The following is a 16,078-nucleotide window of genomic DNA, read 5'->3' as shown; positions in this document are numbered from 1 at the left end:
CCTCCCCCCCCCCCCGCTTTCCCCTTCGGCGGTGATGCCGGGCTTGGTCGGGAGGGGTGTTCGGCGCAGTCCGGAAGCGCTCGGGAAAGTTCGGAAGCGGGTTTAAACGGCGGCGAGCGGAGCGCTCTGCTGAGGCGAAGCGCGGGCGGGCAGGGGATAAAGAGGCGCGGCGAGGAGCGGGCGTCGGTCCCGGGAGGCTCGCGGCGCTGCTTCTCGGGTTGGGAAGCGAGGGCGAGGGCGGCTCCGCGATGCTCACCGACAGTTTGGTGGAGGAGTTCGAGATCCGCGAGGATGAGCCGTGGTACGACCAGCAGGACCTGCAGCAAGGTGAGGCGGCGGAGGAGGAGGAGGAGCGGGTCGGCCCAGGGTCCTGAGGGGCTGCGGGTGGGTCAGGAGGCTGGGAAAGAGGCGGCGAGGAGAAGCCGCCGGAGAGGGAAGAAGGTGGGACTGGGACAATGGAGGGGGGGGGAGACAATGGCTGAGGGGAGCCGAGGTGGAAACTGCGGGAAAGAGAGGAGAGAGACCATGAAACGGTCGAGGAGAGGAAAGTGAGGGGGTTGGGGTTTTTTCTTTAATTTTTCGAATAAGTGAAGAGCCTTGTGACGCCTCACTGAGGACTAGCGGGTTTCAGAAGCGCGGAGATCCATCCTCACGTGTCGCAGGTAGATGCGCGTGGGGCACGCCCGTGTGGAGAAGACGCCGGGCGTCCAGGCGAAAGAAAAGCGAAGGCTGGCGTTAAAGGGCAGTGGGATGTAAAAAGCACAGCCTGTGTCCGCCCCTTTTCTTTCTTTCTTTCTTTCTTTCTTTCTTTCTTTCTTTCTTTCTTTCTTTCTTTCTTTCTTTCTCTCTTTCTCTCTCTCTCTCTCTTTCTCTCTTTCTCTCTTTCTCTCTCTCTCTCTCTCTTTCTCTCTCTCTCTCTCTCTCTCTCTCTTTCTTTCTTTCTTTCTTTCTTTCTTTCTACAGTACTGTATCCCGCGCTTCCTTCAAAGAGCCGAAGGTGATATACATTATTTAAAAAAAATATATTGCATTCTACGTTTCTATTTTAGCGGTTAGGTGCTTTGGTGGGATATGAATAAATATGAAATGGTGTCCATAGTTTTCCTGCTCCCCATTTCATTCTCACAACCAGTGGTTCCCCCCCCCAAAACTGTTGAGGGGTACTCTCATTTTCCGACTCCTATTGAAAGAATGCCCCTCAATGAGGCCAAACTTAGAAAAAAGTCGCCTCAGAAAAAAGCACTGCTCACAACAATCCTGTGAGGTAGGTTAGGTTGAGAGGGAGTGACTGGCTCAAGGTCTCCCAGGATGCTTCATGGCTGAGGGGGGATTACAAATCACTTTCTCCCTGGTTCTGGTCCAGCAGTCTAACCCAGCTTTTCTCAACCATGGGTCCCCAGATGTTCTTCACCCATCACCCCTGACCACTGGCCATGCTGGCTGGAAATGATGAGAACTGTTGTCCAGCAACCTCTAGAGATCCAAGTTGGAGAAAGCTTGGACTTTAACCACACCAAGCTGCCTCTCAGTAGCAGAGACCAATTAATGGATATTGGCAGCAGTAGGTCCCTCCTTGTCTTTCCTTTATTTCACACAGTCATAGTTTATCTCTTCTTGTCTTCTTTTCTTTTGGTCTCAGATAAGTATTTCTATCATGCCTTTCATGCTCACCTGCTCATGGCTTTTTCTCCCGCCCAACTAGCTCATCTCTAGGGTGTATTCATCTCACACTTTTCACCTGCACCTTTTTGTGACTTAGGGAATAAGCCCCACTGAATTCATTAGGACTTCTGAGTACACATGGTTAGGATCACAGGCTTAGTTCTTTGTCACCCCATCCCTCACCTATCAGCTTAATGGGTTTAGTTCCCCTGCCCGTCATGTTTTTTATCATCATCAAAGCACATTTTATATTCAGCTTTAATTATTTATCTCCACCATAAGTGAGTACCCCATGCCATTTAGACCCCAAAATGTGATTTGTGGCATAATTAAAGCACACCAAAGGGGCTAGAGAAGAGAGAGGGGGAAGAAGTAACGAGAACTTATGGGGAGAAAGTAACAAAAACAGGGATGTATGGGTAGAGACTTGGGAAGTAGTATGCTATGGGGTATGAGTGGTTTGAGGGTGACCAAAGTCCAATGGGAAGAACACTTAGGAAGAGAGACGTTACTTGATGGTGGTCTGGAGAAGAGTAATAGGGATTTGGGGACACCAGTTATTTGGGGGGAGGAACTGGAATTGTGACAAGAGAACTTGTGGAAGACACATTGCGAATGCATGATGAGGGGAGAGGACCATGAAAGGTCAGGAAGGCATGGTTCTCAAAATGAGTTCCCAGCATTGCAAACCACTTTAGTAAATTTTGTATGCAATTGTATTTTACTTGTACAGTTGTTGGTTTTATTTTGTTTGGGTCTGTGGTCACATAAAAAAGGTGTCTGTATCTTATGTGTGCTCTAGGGGCATTTACAGTAAATCTGTTTCGATTCTGCTAAAGGTATAGGTACAGGCCAATTCCTTACAAGTTTTATTTGGAAATTGAATCCTTCAGACTTCCGTGGGACTTTCTCAAGAGTGAAGGTACCTAAAAGGCTCATAAGTAAGCCCTTTGAACATGGTGAAATTTAACTTAAACCAAATTTAACTTTATTTAACTTCCAAATAAACATGTACAGTATGTAATTAGATTTCTGTAAAGCTCTTTACAGACCAGTGAAATTAAACATTCAGTTTTCCCACCATTTAATGCACATTTGCGAGAAGCACTGGTTCTAGTCTGAATTCATTATCAAATTGGGGTATGAGTTATTCTAGGTTAACGAATATAAATTAAACTGGAGAAATTCAGATGGTGGAAAACCTTCAAGATTTTACTCTAGCACTACTTAGTCTCATTGAAGTTGAGACTAAGTAAGCCATAAAAAGATTCAGACCCTGTTCTTGCACCCTAAATATTAAAAACTACAGGTGCCATGTATTCGTATTTAGAATAAATAACTTTTCAAGGAATAAGGCAGGTTGTGCTATAAGATGTGCCATAAAGCTGGCAACAACATAATTGTGCTGCTGAGTAGGGTATGTATAGAAGAAAAATGAATTTAGTATGCAGTCTGGAGGAGGCTTGTGGGGTACAGAGGTAGAAAGAGTGCCTTTCTTATGGTAAAAGCAGCCAATATTTTACAGTACAGCTGTGCTTGGCTTTTTCAAGGACCAAGAAGTAAGACTCTAACTTGTATCTAGGAAGCTGAGGGTGTCGCATAATTCACCTATTTTTATTTTTTGTTCTGTGTTATATTGGTTTGTGCAGAAGCTGATGTGATATATGTATTCTTGCTCACATAACAGCATTTCCTGTAGTTTCAGTAACTTCAACATGCATTACTTCTACATAAGCCAATAAACTGCAGTGTGTTTAAAAATAGAGCTCTTTCTTCAAATAGTATCTAGGACTTGTATTACCCAGTTTAAAAACCTTGAAATAGCCAGGAAATGGGGACAGTCAAAGACACGTCTGAGATGTGTTTATATAGTCAAAGCTCTTGCTCACTGCATTGTTATACAACTGTTTGAATGTGTAGCTCCTTTAATAAGTCAGCTTGATCTTTGTTATTGTTGCATTGACGGTCCAACTTTATTGCATTATTGCAGTCAACTAACCATTCTTCTGCCAACATTCAATTTTAAATTGGCATTTTCAAGCTGTGGAAAAGGGAAGGTGTGATTTAGAAAACACACACACACACCCAAAGTGTTAAGTTTCTGAGACACTTAAATGATTTTCCATTGTTTGAAATTTCCAGTTCAAAGTATTACTAATTTTTTTAAAAAGTTAAAATAAATGCTTTTGTCTCTCCAATGGAAGATTTCAATAAACACGTAAAACTTTGCCTTAAGCTTTGTAATTTTTGTCTTGCACCATGTGGACAAATGATTTATAATGTCTCATTATCTAAGCAGTTGTCTTGGGCAGCTTCAGTCTCCCCTCTATTATACTGCTAATGCATTTCAATATTTGGAATGTGGCATTTATGATTCATTTTGCAGCCTCAGGCAGCATACTGTGCCTTGCTACTTCAAGACTGTTTAATCTAGTTGGAATGACAAATTGCAAAACTGGTAATTCTCCGGGCACTAAAGATGTTGGTGGAGAAATATAAACTTGCAAAGAGACTTTAATTTCCAGAAGCATTCCTTGTTTAGTCTCAGTGATGGCTTCCTTACTATGATTGCAGAAGATGTAGATGCCTAAACTTAGTTTTGCAGGCGGAGCGTGTGGAGAATTCAAGTTAACAGTGGTGACAAGAGACGAAGTTCTTTGATGTCATGGACAAATTAAAAATTAACAAGTCTGTCTGTCTGGCATCTAGAGTTAAAGAACTCAAATATGAAATTGCTGACTGTATAGCAAAAATATGTAACGTGTCCCTAAGGTTGACCTCTGTACTAGAGGACTGGAAAACAGCCAATAGAACACTGATTTTTAAAAAGAAATCAAGGGAACTGCAGGCCAGCTGGTATAACATCTGTTGTGATAGAATCGTTATTAAAGGTATCATTTTATCAAGCATTCAGAACGGGAGTGAGAAACCTTTTTCAGCCAGAGTACCACATTCCCCCGTGGGGGACCTTTGACGGGGGGCGGGGGGCTGCTTGCCACTGTTGGGACAGAGGGGAAAGTGAGTGAAGCAGTAGGTCACTCTTAACTTCACATTCCAGCTATACACAAATCAGAGGTTTCTACACACATACACCTACCTATCCAGGCAGGCATGAGACATTCAAGGGCATATTCCACCCAGGCAAAAAAAAAAAGCATTTGAGGAAGGTGAGGGGGCAAGGCCTAGGGAGAATCTTGAGAGTCATATAGAAAGGTATATGAATTTCATGAAATAAACGAACCTGGAAGGGCACAGATTCCCAGTCGCTGCTCCAAATCTAAACTTTTAACAGTTACATCCCCAGTGACCATTTTTAAAATTACATTTCTGTTCCTTCTCTCTTCCAAAGCACTCAAGGTAGCATACATGGTTGTTTCTCCCCACCCTCTCCATTTTATCCTCACAACAAGTTCTGTAAGGTAGGATAGACTGAAAGAGAGTGAGTGGCTCAAGGTCACCTGGTGAGCTTCATGGCTGAATGGGGTTTTGAACTCTGGACTCCCATATTCTAGTCCAGCACTCTAACCACTTCACGACACTGGCTCTGCATGGGTATGACAGTGATTGTGCACTTGCTTACACTATGCATATGTGTGGCAGTGTTGTCATAGATCTAGCAGTACGATGGGTGTAGAAAATGAGAGTTGAAATGGGATTGTTGTCCTGTTGCTGTTTAAATTTTGAATGCAGCTTCGTAGGGAATCTAATACCACGTTCAGGAAATTGTTAGTCATGGAGTAACTGAACTTTGGACTGTTAAGCATAGGCAAATGCATTTTATGGTTGAATAATGGATTAGGAAGGTTGTGTCTCAAGTATTAATCAAGTTTTCTTGTATTGCCACTCTTCTGGGTGGCATTTAAACAGAGGTTCTGCATTTTTCTTCATTTTCTCCCCCAAACCTGATAACAGCTGTCTCCATGGCAGTTCCAGAGATGATTAGAGGATTATGTTGAATTCTAGCTTGGGTATATTTTAGTTTAACTTTGGCGTAGAGAAAAAAAATGGTCACTTGTTACTTAAAAAGCTAACTTGGCATAGGAGGAGGCAACTTGTTAAGTCTGTGAGTTCTTCCTGATATATTTTAAGATGCTGATCTATGTAGCTGTGAAGGAAAAGCATTAAATAAAATTGTGTATTCTAAGCATTTGGTAACCAGAATAACTTGTTCAGTCAGTTGCAAATTATCTGCTTTTAAGTCTTGCAAATACTGCTAGAAGAAGTCTCTTCTTAAAATGTGCATATTAGTTATTACAGTAAATGTTTTTAAAGACTGGAAACAAAAAAGGATAAAAATGTGTATGAAATAGTGGTCTTAGGTGGGCTGTTCAAGGGAGCACCGCTCCAAAAATGAATTGGAGAAATGTAATGTTGACAAATGTGGCGCTGTGGGTAAAACCTCAGTGCCTAGGACTTGCCGATCGCATGGTCGGCGGTTCGAATCCCCGTGGCAGGGTGCGCTCCCGTTGCTCGGTCCCAGCGCCTGCCAACCTAGCAGTTCGAAAGCACCCCCGGGTGCAAGTAGATAAATAGGGAACGCTTACTAGCGGGAAGGTAAATGGCGTTTCTGTGTGCGGCTCTGGCTCGCCAGTGTCTGCGGACAGCGCTGGCTCCCGGCCTCTAGAGTGAGATGAGTGCACAACCCTAGAGTCTGTCAAGACTGGCCCGTACGGGCAGGGGTACCTTTACCTTTACTGTTGACAAATAGCATGATATCTAAGCAAAACTCATCTTTAAGGGTTATACCAGGTTCTTGACACATCACAGATAGGCAGCATGAATATATGTAAGCTCTCACGGTTGGAAAAGGGATGTTGATGGCACGGTGTGCTCTTGAGCTTGATAAATGGCTAAAATGATAGATTTTGTTTTTACCGACTTCTCATGATAGTATTTAGGGTGTGCAGGTTTTAAGAATCTGTTGAATTTCAGCATTTTGGAACTTGTAAGCCTTTGGTATCAACAGATGTTGACGTGTTTTAAATAACATGCATTATCTGATACCTAGTCATCACTACAGCTCTATACCTGAACTTGAAAACTTAGTGGTCAGGTGGCACCTTAGTGCACTAGAACACAGGTAGGAAATTGGGTAGAGTACTTGAAGCATCTGCTTTTCAAACTGTATGACTTGAAATAGGCAAGTCCTAGAAGGGCACCACTAATTTCTCTCTACTTACATTGCAATGAGGATGTATTAGAGAGGGTCAAAATAAGAGATGGCCAGAACTCTAGCATCCATAAAGTACAAAAAAAAACAACAACCTGGAAAAATGTGAGCTGTGATTCGTTGTTCTTAGGAATTGTAGGGTGTGTGGCTTTTTTTAATGTGCCGTAACCATTGTTACCAAAGTTTGTCCTCGAAAAACACAGTAGCCATTGCACCAGTTTCAATACACACGACTCATTTTAGATCTTCATCTTGCTGCTGAGCTTGGGAAGACGCTCTTGGATCGGAACACAGAGTTGGAGACATCCCTGCAGCAGATGTATTCCACCAATCAAGAGCAACTGCAGGAGATAGAGGTAATAACTGCACATTGGATGCAAGTGAGCATAATGTACAGCTTAAATGCTATATGCCCATTATTCTGGCCTAGAGCAGTGACTGTACTTCAAACCAGAAAGTCCTCTATTTGAATCTTCAGTCATGAACTCACAGATGGCCCAGGCAAGCTGTCTTTCACATGGCCCCACTGCCTACCTGCAATATTAGGTTGCTCCTTATGGGTCATGGTTAGAATTACTGCAAGATAATGGAAGTGAAGTGTTTGAACACATGAGAGCCAAATATTTAATATTGCTAATCTTAGGCTCAATGTGTACAAGGCACTGAGGATTTTCCTTTTACTTCCTTTTTTTCTAGCTCTAGGGGAGAAATAACATATTGGTGTATGAATGTATTTTTAAAAACAGATAAATATAAAGGCCACCAGCTATTGAAGTTAGCTGTAGTGTTCAGTGCCTATCAATTTGGCTTTTATGTTTAACTTTTGTATTACAAGCTGCCATGGGAATTGTAGAACTAATGGGTAGAATGCTCTTTTAAAATGTGGGGGTTTTGGGGTGGTATTGGGTGGTTGTTTTTATTTTGATTATGTATTTTGTGGTTTTATGTTTTGATTTTATTCTGTGAACTGCCCTGAGACCTCCAGTTATAGGGTGGTATATAAATTCAATTAATAATAATAGTTAAAAAATTAAAAATAGAATATGAATGCACCAAATAAGCAACAGTTTGCCTGTTCCCCCAGTAAAAGGCTTTGCAATTGAGGGTGGTGTTTTCTGTTCAATTACATGGATTCAGCTTTTTGTATCTACCAACCAAGGGTGCAAATCTGCTTCTGCTGAAGGAGCATGTGGCTCCTCTAGAGTATGGAAGTTTGCAGAATGAGAAGAGTACGGAATATAGTTCCAATCTGGTGCCTTCTGGATGTTGCTGGACCACAACTATCGTCTCTGACCACTGGTCAGAGCTGATGGGAATGTAAGCCCAAAACATGTGGAAGGCAAAAGGTTGAGGAAAGCTGGTGTGGAGCATGTATGTGTACTTCATTTGAAGTTGTACATAAAGCATGTTTTAAATGGTTTTGGTTGCAACCTTACTAGTTTACCTGGGAATAACTCGTATTGATTTCAGTGGGGCTTTTTTCTAAGCAAAAATATACAAGATTGCATTGCTAGTTGCACTCTCAACTACAACTTGGCTCTGATCAATTTGAAAGCTTCCTCTCCCGTGTTTCTGATAACATGACATTGTAGATGCCATTTTAGCTGGCAGTGCTTTATTATAACAAGATCTTCAGCTTGCTTTCAGAATAGCAGACAAAATTAATCTGGTTCATGTTTACACTGAGATTCAGGCTAATGCTAACCTTGGCTAAACCCTGTGTTGCTCACAGGCTGACTATAAATTGCAACAGGTAATATGTCTAATTGATTCTAATAGGGTAAAGGTTGCGGGTGGTACTAGATTAACTTGTAATCCTGCTTTAGACTTCTCAAAATGTAAGCCTATCAATCATTTTAATGAGGGAAATAAAAAGATTCCAGCACAGAAGATTTGATTATATAATCAATAGGCTACTAGGCTACTTAAAGTAGTGGCTTTAAACTTCAGGTTCTCCGAAAGATTCATGTATTAGCAATGTGTACAAAATTCCAGCATTCAGTTATCATAATTCTTGCTGTGCAATCTCTTTGGCATATTGATTCACTTGAAATATGCTAAATGGAACTTTTCTCACCAGTGATCTCAAGTCATTTTACTGCATTTCTGTTTCTCATAGTTGGGAACATGCGATTGAATAGTGTTTGAGGCGGAAATCCAGAGTTTGCCTCTCTTGCAAAGCAGCTTAAAGTTAATGGTTTAGTATTCTTATGCCGGACACCTCTTAGCCAAGGCTTTCTGAAAGTAGTTTTCACAGCTTTAAAAATAAACCACCTGTTATATTTCTTGAATAAAGAGGCTTGCACTAAACATTTAATATAGATTTAAAACAGGAGTCCCTTGATGGGGATTGCAGGAGTAACTCAATTTATAAAGGGGAAAGTAGGAACTCACTATCAGCTGACAAGATATGCTATGCATTGTTGCCCTATTTACCCATTATGTCTTTTCAGCTTCTTGAAAGTGTCTGTAGTTTTAGAAATAAACCCTTGAGTCAAAATCTAAAGTTCTCCTTCAAGTGTGCCTAAGGGTTAAGCATGCCCAGTGGAGTGTTTCACTTTGAACAAGAGATTAGTCAGTCTCAAACTTTATGCTCCCATCACTTTCCAAAGTGATTTGCCATGGTGGAGAGAGAGGGGGTCTATGTTTGAGATAGAAAGCCTGTTGGGCCATTCAACTATGTTGAATCCTAGGCCTAATTTTATCTTCCTTGTTACGTAACTTTACCATGACTTGTGTGCTTGGAGAGTTAAAATGGGAAAGCTCTGTGTTTACACCTGCAGAGACCTTTAGTGGTCTGAGGGATTACTCTGGCTTGAGTTGTTTGAAAAAGGTTAGTTGTATAGTGCCTCTCATTTGGGATAAGAAGAAAGCGTATGTACTTCAGCATCGCCCTGCTAATCTTCTTAACTATCATTGCTTGAGATTGCAAGGGAAGCAGCAAAAATAATGTAATTTCAACCGCTGGTTAAGGAACCCCTCTTTAATTACATTTGCAACATTAACCGTGCATTATTTTGTAGTATCTTACAAAGCAGGTGGAACTTCTGCGTCAAATGAATGATCAACATGCCAAAGTTTACGAACAGCTTGATGTCACTGCCAGAGAACTGGAAGATGCTAATCAAAAGCTAGTTTTTGACAGTAGAGCCTCGCAGCAAAAGATAATAAGGTAATATGCTCCTGTGGCACACTGTTCCCCTTCCGTAATGTGCACCATATATATAATGCATATTTTGCTTCAACAATGTCTGTAAAATTCAATTGTTGCTTGACCCTCCTGGATTCTGCCTGGGCTGAGCTTGGGAGTAGGGACTGACTTTTCTCCCTGTGTCCCCCTATATCCCTCCCGCCACCACTTTCATTAAGCTAACAGCTGAACTGAAAGATTCCATCCTTGTTTGAATATAGCTTCTTTCTAATCTTGCAAAATGGAATCCACTAGAAAAGCAGAGTCTTCATTTGGGTGAGGGAGACGTATGTTAAACGACATGGAGCCTTTGGAGGTACTTGTTAGCTTTTCCTCCTCAGGATGGTGGTGGAAAAAGAATGAACCCTGATGCCTTCTCCCAATGATACTTTGGGGGTCAAGTAATAACCAAAAGACTGAGTTTCTGACTCCCAGAGTCAAGATCCTGGAACACAAACATCTCTCAAAGAAATCTGCAGTTTGAACAATTGTAGATGTGTCAAACTTTACTTATGCTGACAAATTTGTGTACTTCTGTGTGTGATTTTTTTTTTCCAGCCTTACTGAGACTATTGAAAGTCTTCAAGCACATATTGATGATCTCCAGAGACAAGTGGAAGAGTTGAAGAATTCTGGGCAAGGGTATGCAAATCGTGAACGGTGTGAGCATCCAAGATCTGTTCATAGTTTTGCATGTCTGAAGGAATTGTATGACCTTCGCAAGTAAGTTTCATGTTCATTTTAAAAGCGGTCTTTTTCTGTGGAAAGGTTATTTAATGTTGTTCAGTTTTGGTAGAGAAGTAAAAAAAAAGTCAAGCATATTCTGATTAGGAAATGTGTCAAGTTTAGTGATGGCATATGATTAAACAAAGTCAAATACTGTTATTGAAGATCTGTCCTCATCAGCTCTTAAGTGAACCTGCCATATATAGCCACATGTGTATATTTTTCTGACCTTCTTTTTGAAGCTCTGGATAACACTGGGCTGCTTTTTGCACGATATTGGGAATTTTCGTAAAGGAAGATCCTGGGAAATCTAGGTCTCTTTCATTAGCCCTTCAAAGGTCTCTAAATCAACCTATTTCCTGTTCTCTTCAGGCCAACTAGTGACAGACCTTTTTCTTTAAGGTCAACCATTAAGGTATTTGCCTTATGTCAGAACTGGTACAGTGGTGCCCCGCAAGACGAATGCCTCGCAAGACGAAAAACCCGCAAGACGAAAGGGTTTTTCGGTTTTTGCGACGCTTCGCTAGACGATTTTCCCTATGGGCTTGCATCGCAAGACGAAAGCCCATAGGGAAATCTCGGGGACCTTTTTTTAAATGCTGGCGGTGGGGAGCAAAGCCTTCCCCCCCCCTCCGGACTTCAGAAGAGGTCCAGGAAGGCCGGCGGGGGCGAAAGGCTTTGCTCCCCACCGCCAGCATTTTAAAAGCGGTCCGGGATAGCAGGGAAGCGCTTCCCGCTATCCCGGACGGCTTTAGAAGGCAGGCAAGGGGGGCAAAGACTTTTGCCCCCCCTGCCTGCCTAACCGGGGGCTTTTAAATCGCCCCGGGACTGTCCGGGGCGATTTAAAAGCCCCCGGACGGCTTTTGAAGCCTCCCCCCGCCGCCCGGCTTCGGGGCATCGTCCCGATGCCGGGCGGTGGGGCAGGAACGCCTCCCCCCGCCGCCCGGCATCGGGGCATCGTCCCGATGCCGGGCGGTGGGGCAGGAACGCCTCCCCCAGCCGCCCGGCTTCGGGGCATCGTCCCGATGCCGGGCGGTGGGGCAGGAACGCCTCCCCCCGCCGCCCGGCATCGGGGCATCGTCCCGATGCCGGGCGGTGGGGCGGGAACGCCTCCCCCAGCCACCCGGCATCGGAACGATGTCCCGAAGCCGGGCGGCCGGGCGGGAAAGCCTCCCCCCGCCGCCCGGCTTCGGGGCATCGTCCCGATGCCGGGCGGTGGGGCAGGAACGCCTCCCCCAGCCGCCCGGCTTCGGGGCATCGTCCCGATGCCGGGCGGTGGGGCAGGAACGCCTCCCCCAGCCGCCCGGCTTCGGGGCATCGTCCCGATGCCGGGCGGTGGGGCAGGAACGCCTCCCCCAGCCGCCCGGCTTCGGGGCATCGTCCCGATGCCGGGCGGTGGGGCAGGAACGCCTCCCCCAGCCGCCCGGCTTCGGGGCATCGTCCCGATGCCGGGCGGTGGGGCAGGAACGCCTCCCCCCACCGCCCGGCATCGGAACGATGTCCCGAAGCCGGGCGGCCGGGCGAGAAAGCCTCCCCCCGCCGCCCGGCATCGGAACGATGTCCCGAAGCCGAGCGGCGGGGCGAGAAAGCCTTTGTCCCCCCTGCCTGCCTTCCCAGGGGCTTTTAAATCGCCCCGGACAGCGGAGAAGTCCTCCGCTGTCCCGGGCGATTTTAAAATGCCGCCCGCCAGAAGAGGTCGGGGGAAGGCGTTTTCCATAGGAACGCATTAATTGATTTTCAATGCATTCCTATGGAAAACCGTGCATCGCAAGACGAAAAACTCGCAAGACGAAGAGACTTGCGGAACGAATTAATTTCGTCTTGCGAGGCACCACTGTATTGTATCCTTATGAACAGTATGGCTTTCAGAAGGTTGGTAGAGAGTCATTGGGATGGAGACTTGATGGTGACCGTTACAAGTTGTTGATATAGATGTGCATTCTCTGAATTTCAGGACAATAGAAATTTTCCAACCCAGATCCTCTTTCTGAAGAAAATTATCTAAGTTTTTTATTTAACTCTACAATGCTTACCTAGGTATTTCTAGCCTTTTACAAAGGCAAGGTACAATCTCTAGTTTTTGTAGAGACCTAATACAGGCAGCTCTTTCACTTTAGGGTTCATGTCTAGAAACTGGCACACATTGCTGTGCTTTATTCATCCATAATAAAGTTACCCTTTGTATACAAAAAAAGCGATTTATTGGGAAGAGCAAACTAATGCTTTTCATTGGCTCTTGTTGTTTGTGTCTAGGTATTTTGTTTATGACCATGTTTTTGCAGAAAAAATTACTTCTGTGGATAGCCAGCTGAGTCCTCTGGAGGAAGAAAACCAGAGGTTAAAAAAGGCAATGACTCTTTTGCAAGCACAGCTCAGCATGGAAAAAGAGAAGAGGATGACGATGGAGGAAGAGTACAATCTCATGCTGAAGGAGAATTGTGATCTTGAGCAGAGGTTGGTGGATGTCGATCTATACCGAGCCAGAGCTGAAGAGCTCGAGTTTGAAGTGGCTGAAATGAAGCAGATATTTCAGTCTGAAAGCACCGTTGCTAATGGGGTGGAAAAGCTTGTTCCAGAGTCTTTTTTTATTTCCTTCAAAGATTCTTTAGAGAGAGATCTGAGTCAGAGCCCTTCAGATTGGAGCTCTTCTGATGGGGTTCTTTTAACTGCCCCAGAACCCGACAGAAGGGCACTCAAAAGAAGCACCAGCGAGACCTTCCTTGGCAGTGTTGCAGGTGGGGATCTTCTAATAAAGGGCCATGAAGAAACCTGTATCCGGCGGGCAGAAGCTGTAAAGCAAAGGGGCATCTCTCTGCTTAATGAGGTTGATGCACAGTATAACGCTTTGAAGGTCAAGTATGAAGACCTCCTGAAGAAGTGTCAACTAGACGAGGAGTCATTGAAACATAAAGCTGTACAAACTTCTAAACAGTATTCCAAAGATGTCAGAGTGGGGAATAAATCCTTGGACATGTGTGTTGGAGAGGCTGAACCCACAAATGCTGACCCAGCCCCAGCCAGCTTGCCTTCAAACCCTCCACCCGAATACAAGCTTCTCTTTAAGGAAATCTTTAGTTGCATCAAGAAAACCAAACAGGAAATAGATGAACACCGAGCAAAGTATAAATCCTTTCCTTCTCAGCCTTAACAAACTTTCTGTACATCACTACTACCTTAGAAAACTGTTGTTCTTGAAGTAGCTGTCTGAATGTTTCATTTGAGACATTGCTGCATGTCTGTTCTGCTAGAGTATATGTAGGTTGACTCTTTGAACTTGTAGGGTGCGTTGGGTCCACTTGATTTGGGGTGTGTGTGTGTGTGTTTGACACAGTTGTTGCCACTGATTTGCTCAGGACGTTGCAGATGATGCTAAATTGGCAGATGAAATGGTTACGTGACTCTGCTAACTGCACCTAATGCCTGGTAATAAAAAGTTGTATTTTGGAGAATTGGAAACCACCCAGTGGCTGCATGTAAAGAGTTGTCACTTATGGAGGTCTAGTTTTTGGATTCTTTCTGCGGTCCTGAGTTGGAAAGTAGAAATTCTTCTGTAGTGTTGTTTATCTTCAACAATGGCAATTCGGCTATTAAACATGGTATGAAATTAAATTGCAAGTCTGGTACATTTTTAAAAGGCAATCTCCTTGCATTTAATATTTGATTCCAAAGATTTTTTTTGTTTTTGTCAGACCTGTGATTTAAAGTAATAAATTTAACAAGAAACGTCCATGCAGAGATCAAACACTGGTTTAATTTGCTTGAGTAGATGGACATGGGTTCTTCTGGAAAGTACTGCTGTCTTGAGAAGAAATTGTTGCTATAGGAATGATTGGAACAGAGAAATGGCCATTGCTGAGTATGCTACTTTTGGGTAGCAAGCGTTCTGTATGTATCCGTTCTATGTGTATGCTAGTTCAAATTGCTCCTGCAAGCAAGCAATCTTTTGGTGTCTAGCTGGGAGTTTTGGAAGCTTTTATCCCCTGAAAAGATGAGCAAAGATTGCTTCCACTGTTCTGTGTAATATGGGCAGTTTCTTTCACTGAACATCTTAAATAGCTCTGGCTAGTCCAGGCTTCCTCAACCTTGGCCCTCCAGATGTTTTTGGCCTACAACTCCCATGATCCCTAGCTGGCATGGTCAGGGATGAAGGGAATTGTAGTCTCAAAACATCTGGAGGGCCAAGGTTGAGGAAGCCTGGGCTACTCTATTGGCAGGATTTCTCACTGCATAAACATTAAGTACTTTGAACTAAACAAGGCATGAGCTGAATGCTTACTTTATATGAGGTACAGTGATTATAATGTCACATCAAAGGAAAAATGCCAGAGAATTCTTCATGCGGGACCTTGATTTCACATGAATTGGCAGCTTAAGCTTCTCTTCCTGGATCTTTCACCCCCTACTAAATATCTAGTTTAAGATTAAATTGGTAAGATTTTGAACATTAATGCTTTGAATATCAGATGGGCGCCATCATAGCTGCCTGAACCAGTGACCATGCCTCTTATGCATGGAGTTGTCATTGGAGTAGCAAACGTTCTGTATGTAAAAGGGACTACGGTGTGATGGGGGGGGGGTATTTTTGAGGTATATTTAATGTATAGAGTGTTGTCTTATGGCAGAAGGTTATGGGTTCAACACACTGTTCTGCTGCTAATAATGGCATTTGTTGCCAAGACCACATGCATGTAATTGTTCACTTGTCTTAAGAATATTGTATTTAACATGGAGGATGGCTTCATGTGGCCTAGAAAACCTTGAACAAGCTGTAAAAGGAATAGGTAGGTGTTACTATGCATATTTTCTAGGCTGTACAAAACTATTCCCAAAAGAATCTTCTGTAATTACAAGTTGAACTTGAAAGCAAATCTTATTGCAGTGCTTTTATATTACTGAGCACATAGCTCCAAGAACAGACCTCTGTTCCCTAAAGTTGCTCTCAAATACACAAAGATGTTAAGTAACAGAGCTGAGGATTTAAAGGGTTTACCAGTACTGCATAAGATGGCATGTTTTTTCAAGAGTAAAAGGTACTGTACCTGTCAACAGTAGTGTTGTGATTACATTACTAGTTAAACTGAACATGTGCGGCTTAAGGGATATCGCAGCTTTAACTTGGTTGCTGCTATTGCAAACATCTCTGCCTTATGTACAGTGTAAAATGGGAATGGCTTCTTGTTCTTGAATTATATGTTTTTCTTGGATATGGACACACTCCACCAAACTGTATTTAAGCTTATTTAAAGATTTGTAAGCTATTCTGAATATTGGTTTGTTTTTTTTAATCCCATCACAAATAAATCCCTTCAACAAATAAGCTTCTGAAGTTT

At 43.4% G+C, this 16,078-nt stretch overlaps 1 protein-coding gene across 1 annotated transcript; it reads left to right on the top strand.

The window, feature by feature from the left end:
• The first annotated feature begins 172 nt into the window (after positions 1-172).
• On the top strand, positions 173-16,065 carry CDR2 (cerebellar degeneration related protein 2). The gene is made up of 5 exons (XM_081889250.1): positions 173-327; positions 7,076-7,188; positions 9,856-10,004; positions 10,581-10,745; positions 13,002-16,065. Exons 1-5 carry the CDS (start codon positions 249-251, stop codon positions 13,894-13,896), a joined length of 1,401 nt encoding a protein of 466 aa, XP_081745376.1. The 5' UTR covers positions 173-248; the 3' UTR covers positions 13,897-16,065.
• The last annotated feature ends 13 nt before the right edge of the window (positions 16,066-16,078 follow it).

The sequence above is a fragment of the Podarcis melisellensis genome (genome assembly GCF_964234715.1).
Source record: "Podarcis melisellensis genome assembly, chromosome: 14".
In the NCBI taxonomy this organism is placed as follows: domain Eukaryota; kingdom Metazoa; phylum Chordata; class Lepidosauria; order Squamata; family Lacertidae; genus Podarcis; species Podarcis melisellensis.
Note: the sequence above shows the minus strand (reverse complement) of the source record. Positions and strands in the feature narration are given on the sequence as shown.

Bases quoted from the DNA above. Each gene is read 5' to 3' on its own strand.
- CDR2 (XM_081889250.1), top strand. From the start codon at position 249: ATGCTCACCGACAGTTTGGTGGAGGAGTTCGAGATCCGCGAGGATGAG. The intron at 7,189-9,855 runs GTAATAACTGCA...ATTATTTTGTAG, and splicing joins AGCAACTGCAGGAGATAGAG to TATCTTACAAAGCAGGTGGA. The intron at 10,005-10,580 runs GTAATATGCTCC...TTTTTTTTCCAG, and splicing joins TCGCAGCAAAAGATAATAAG to CCTTACTGAGACTATTGAAA.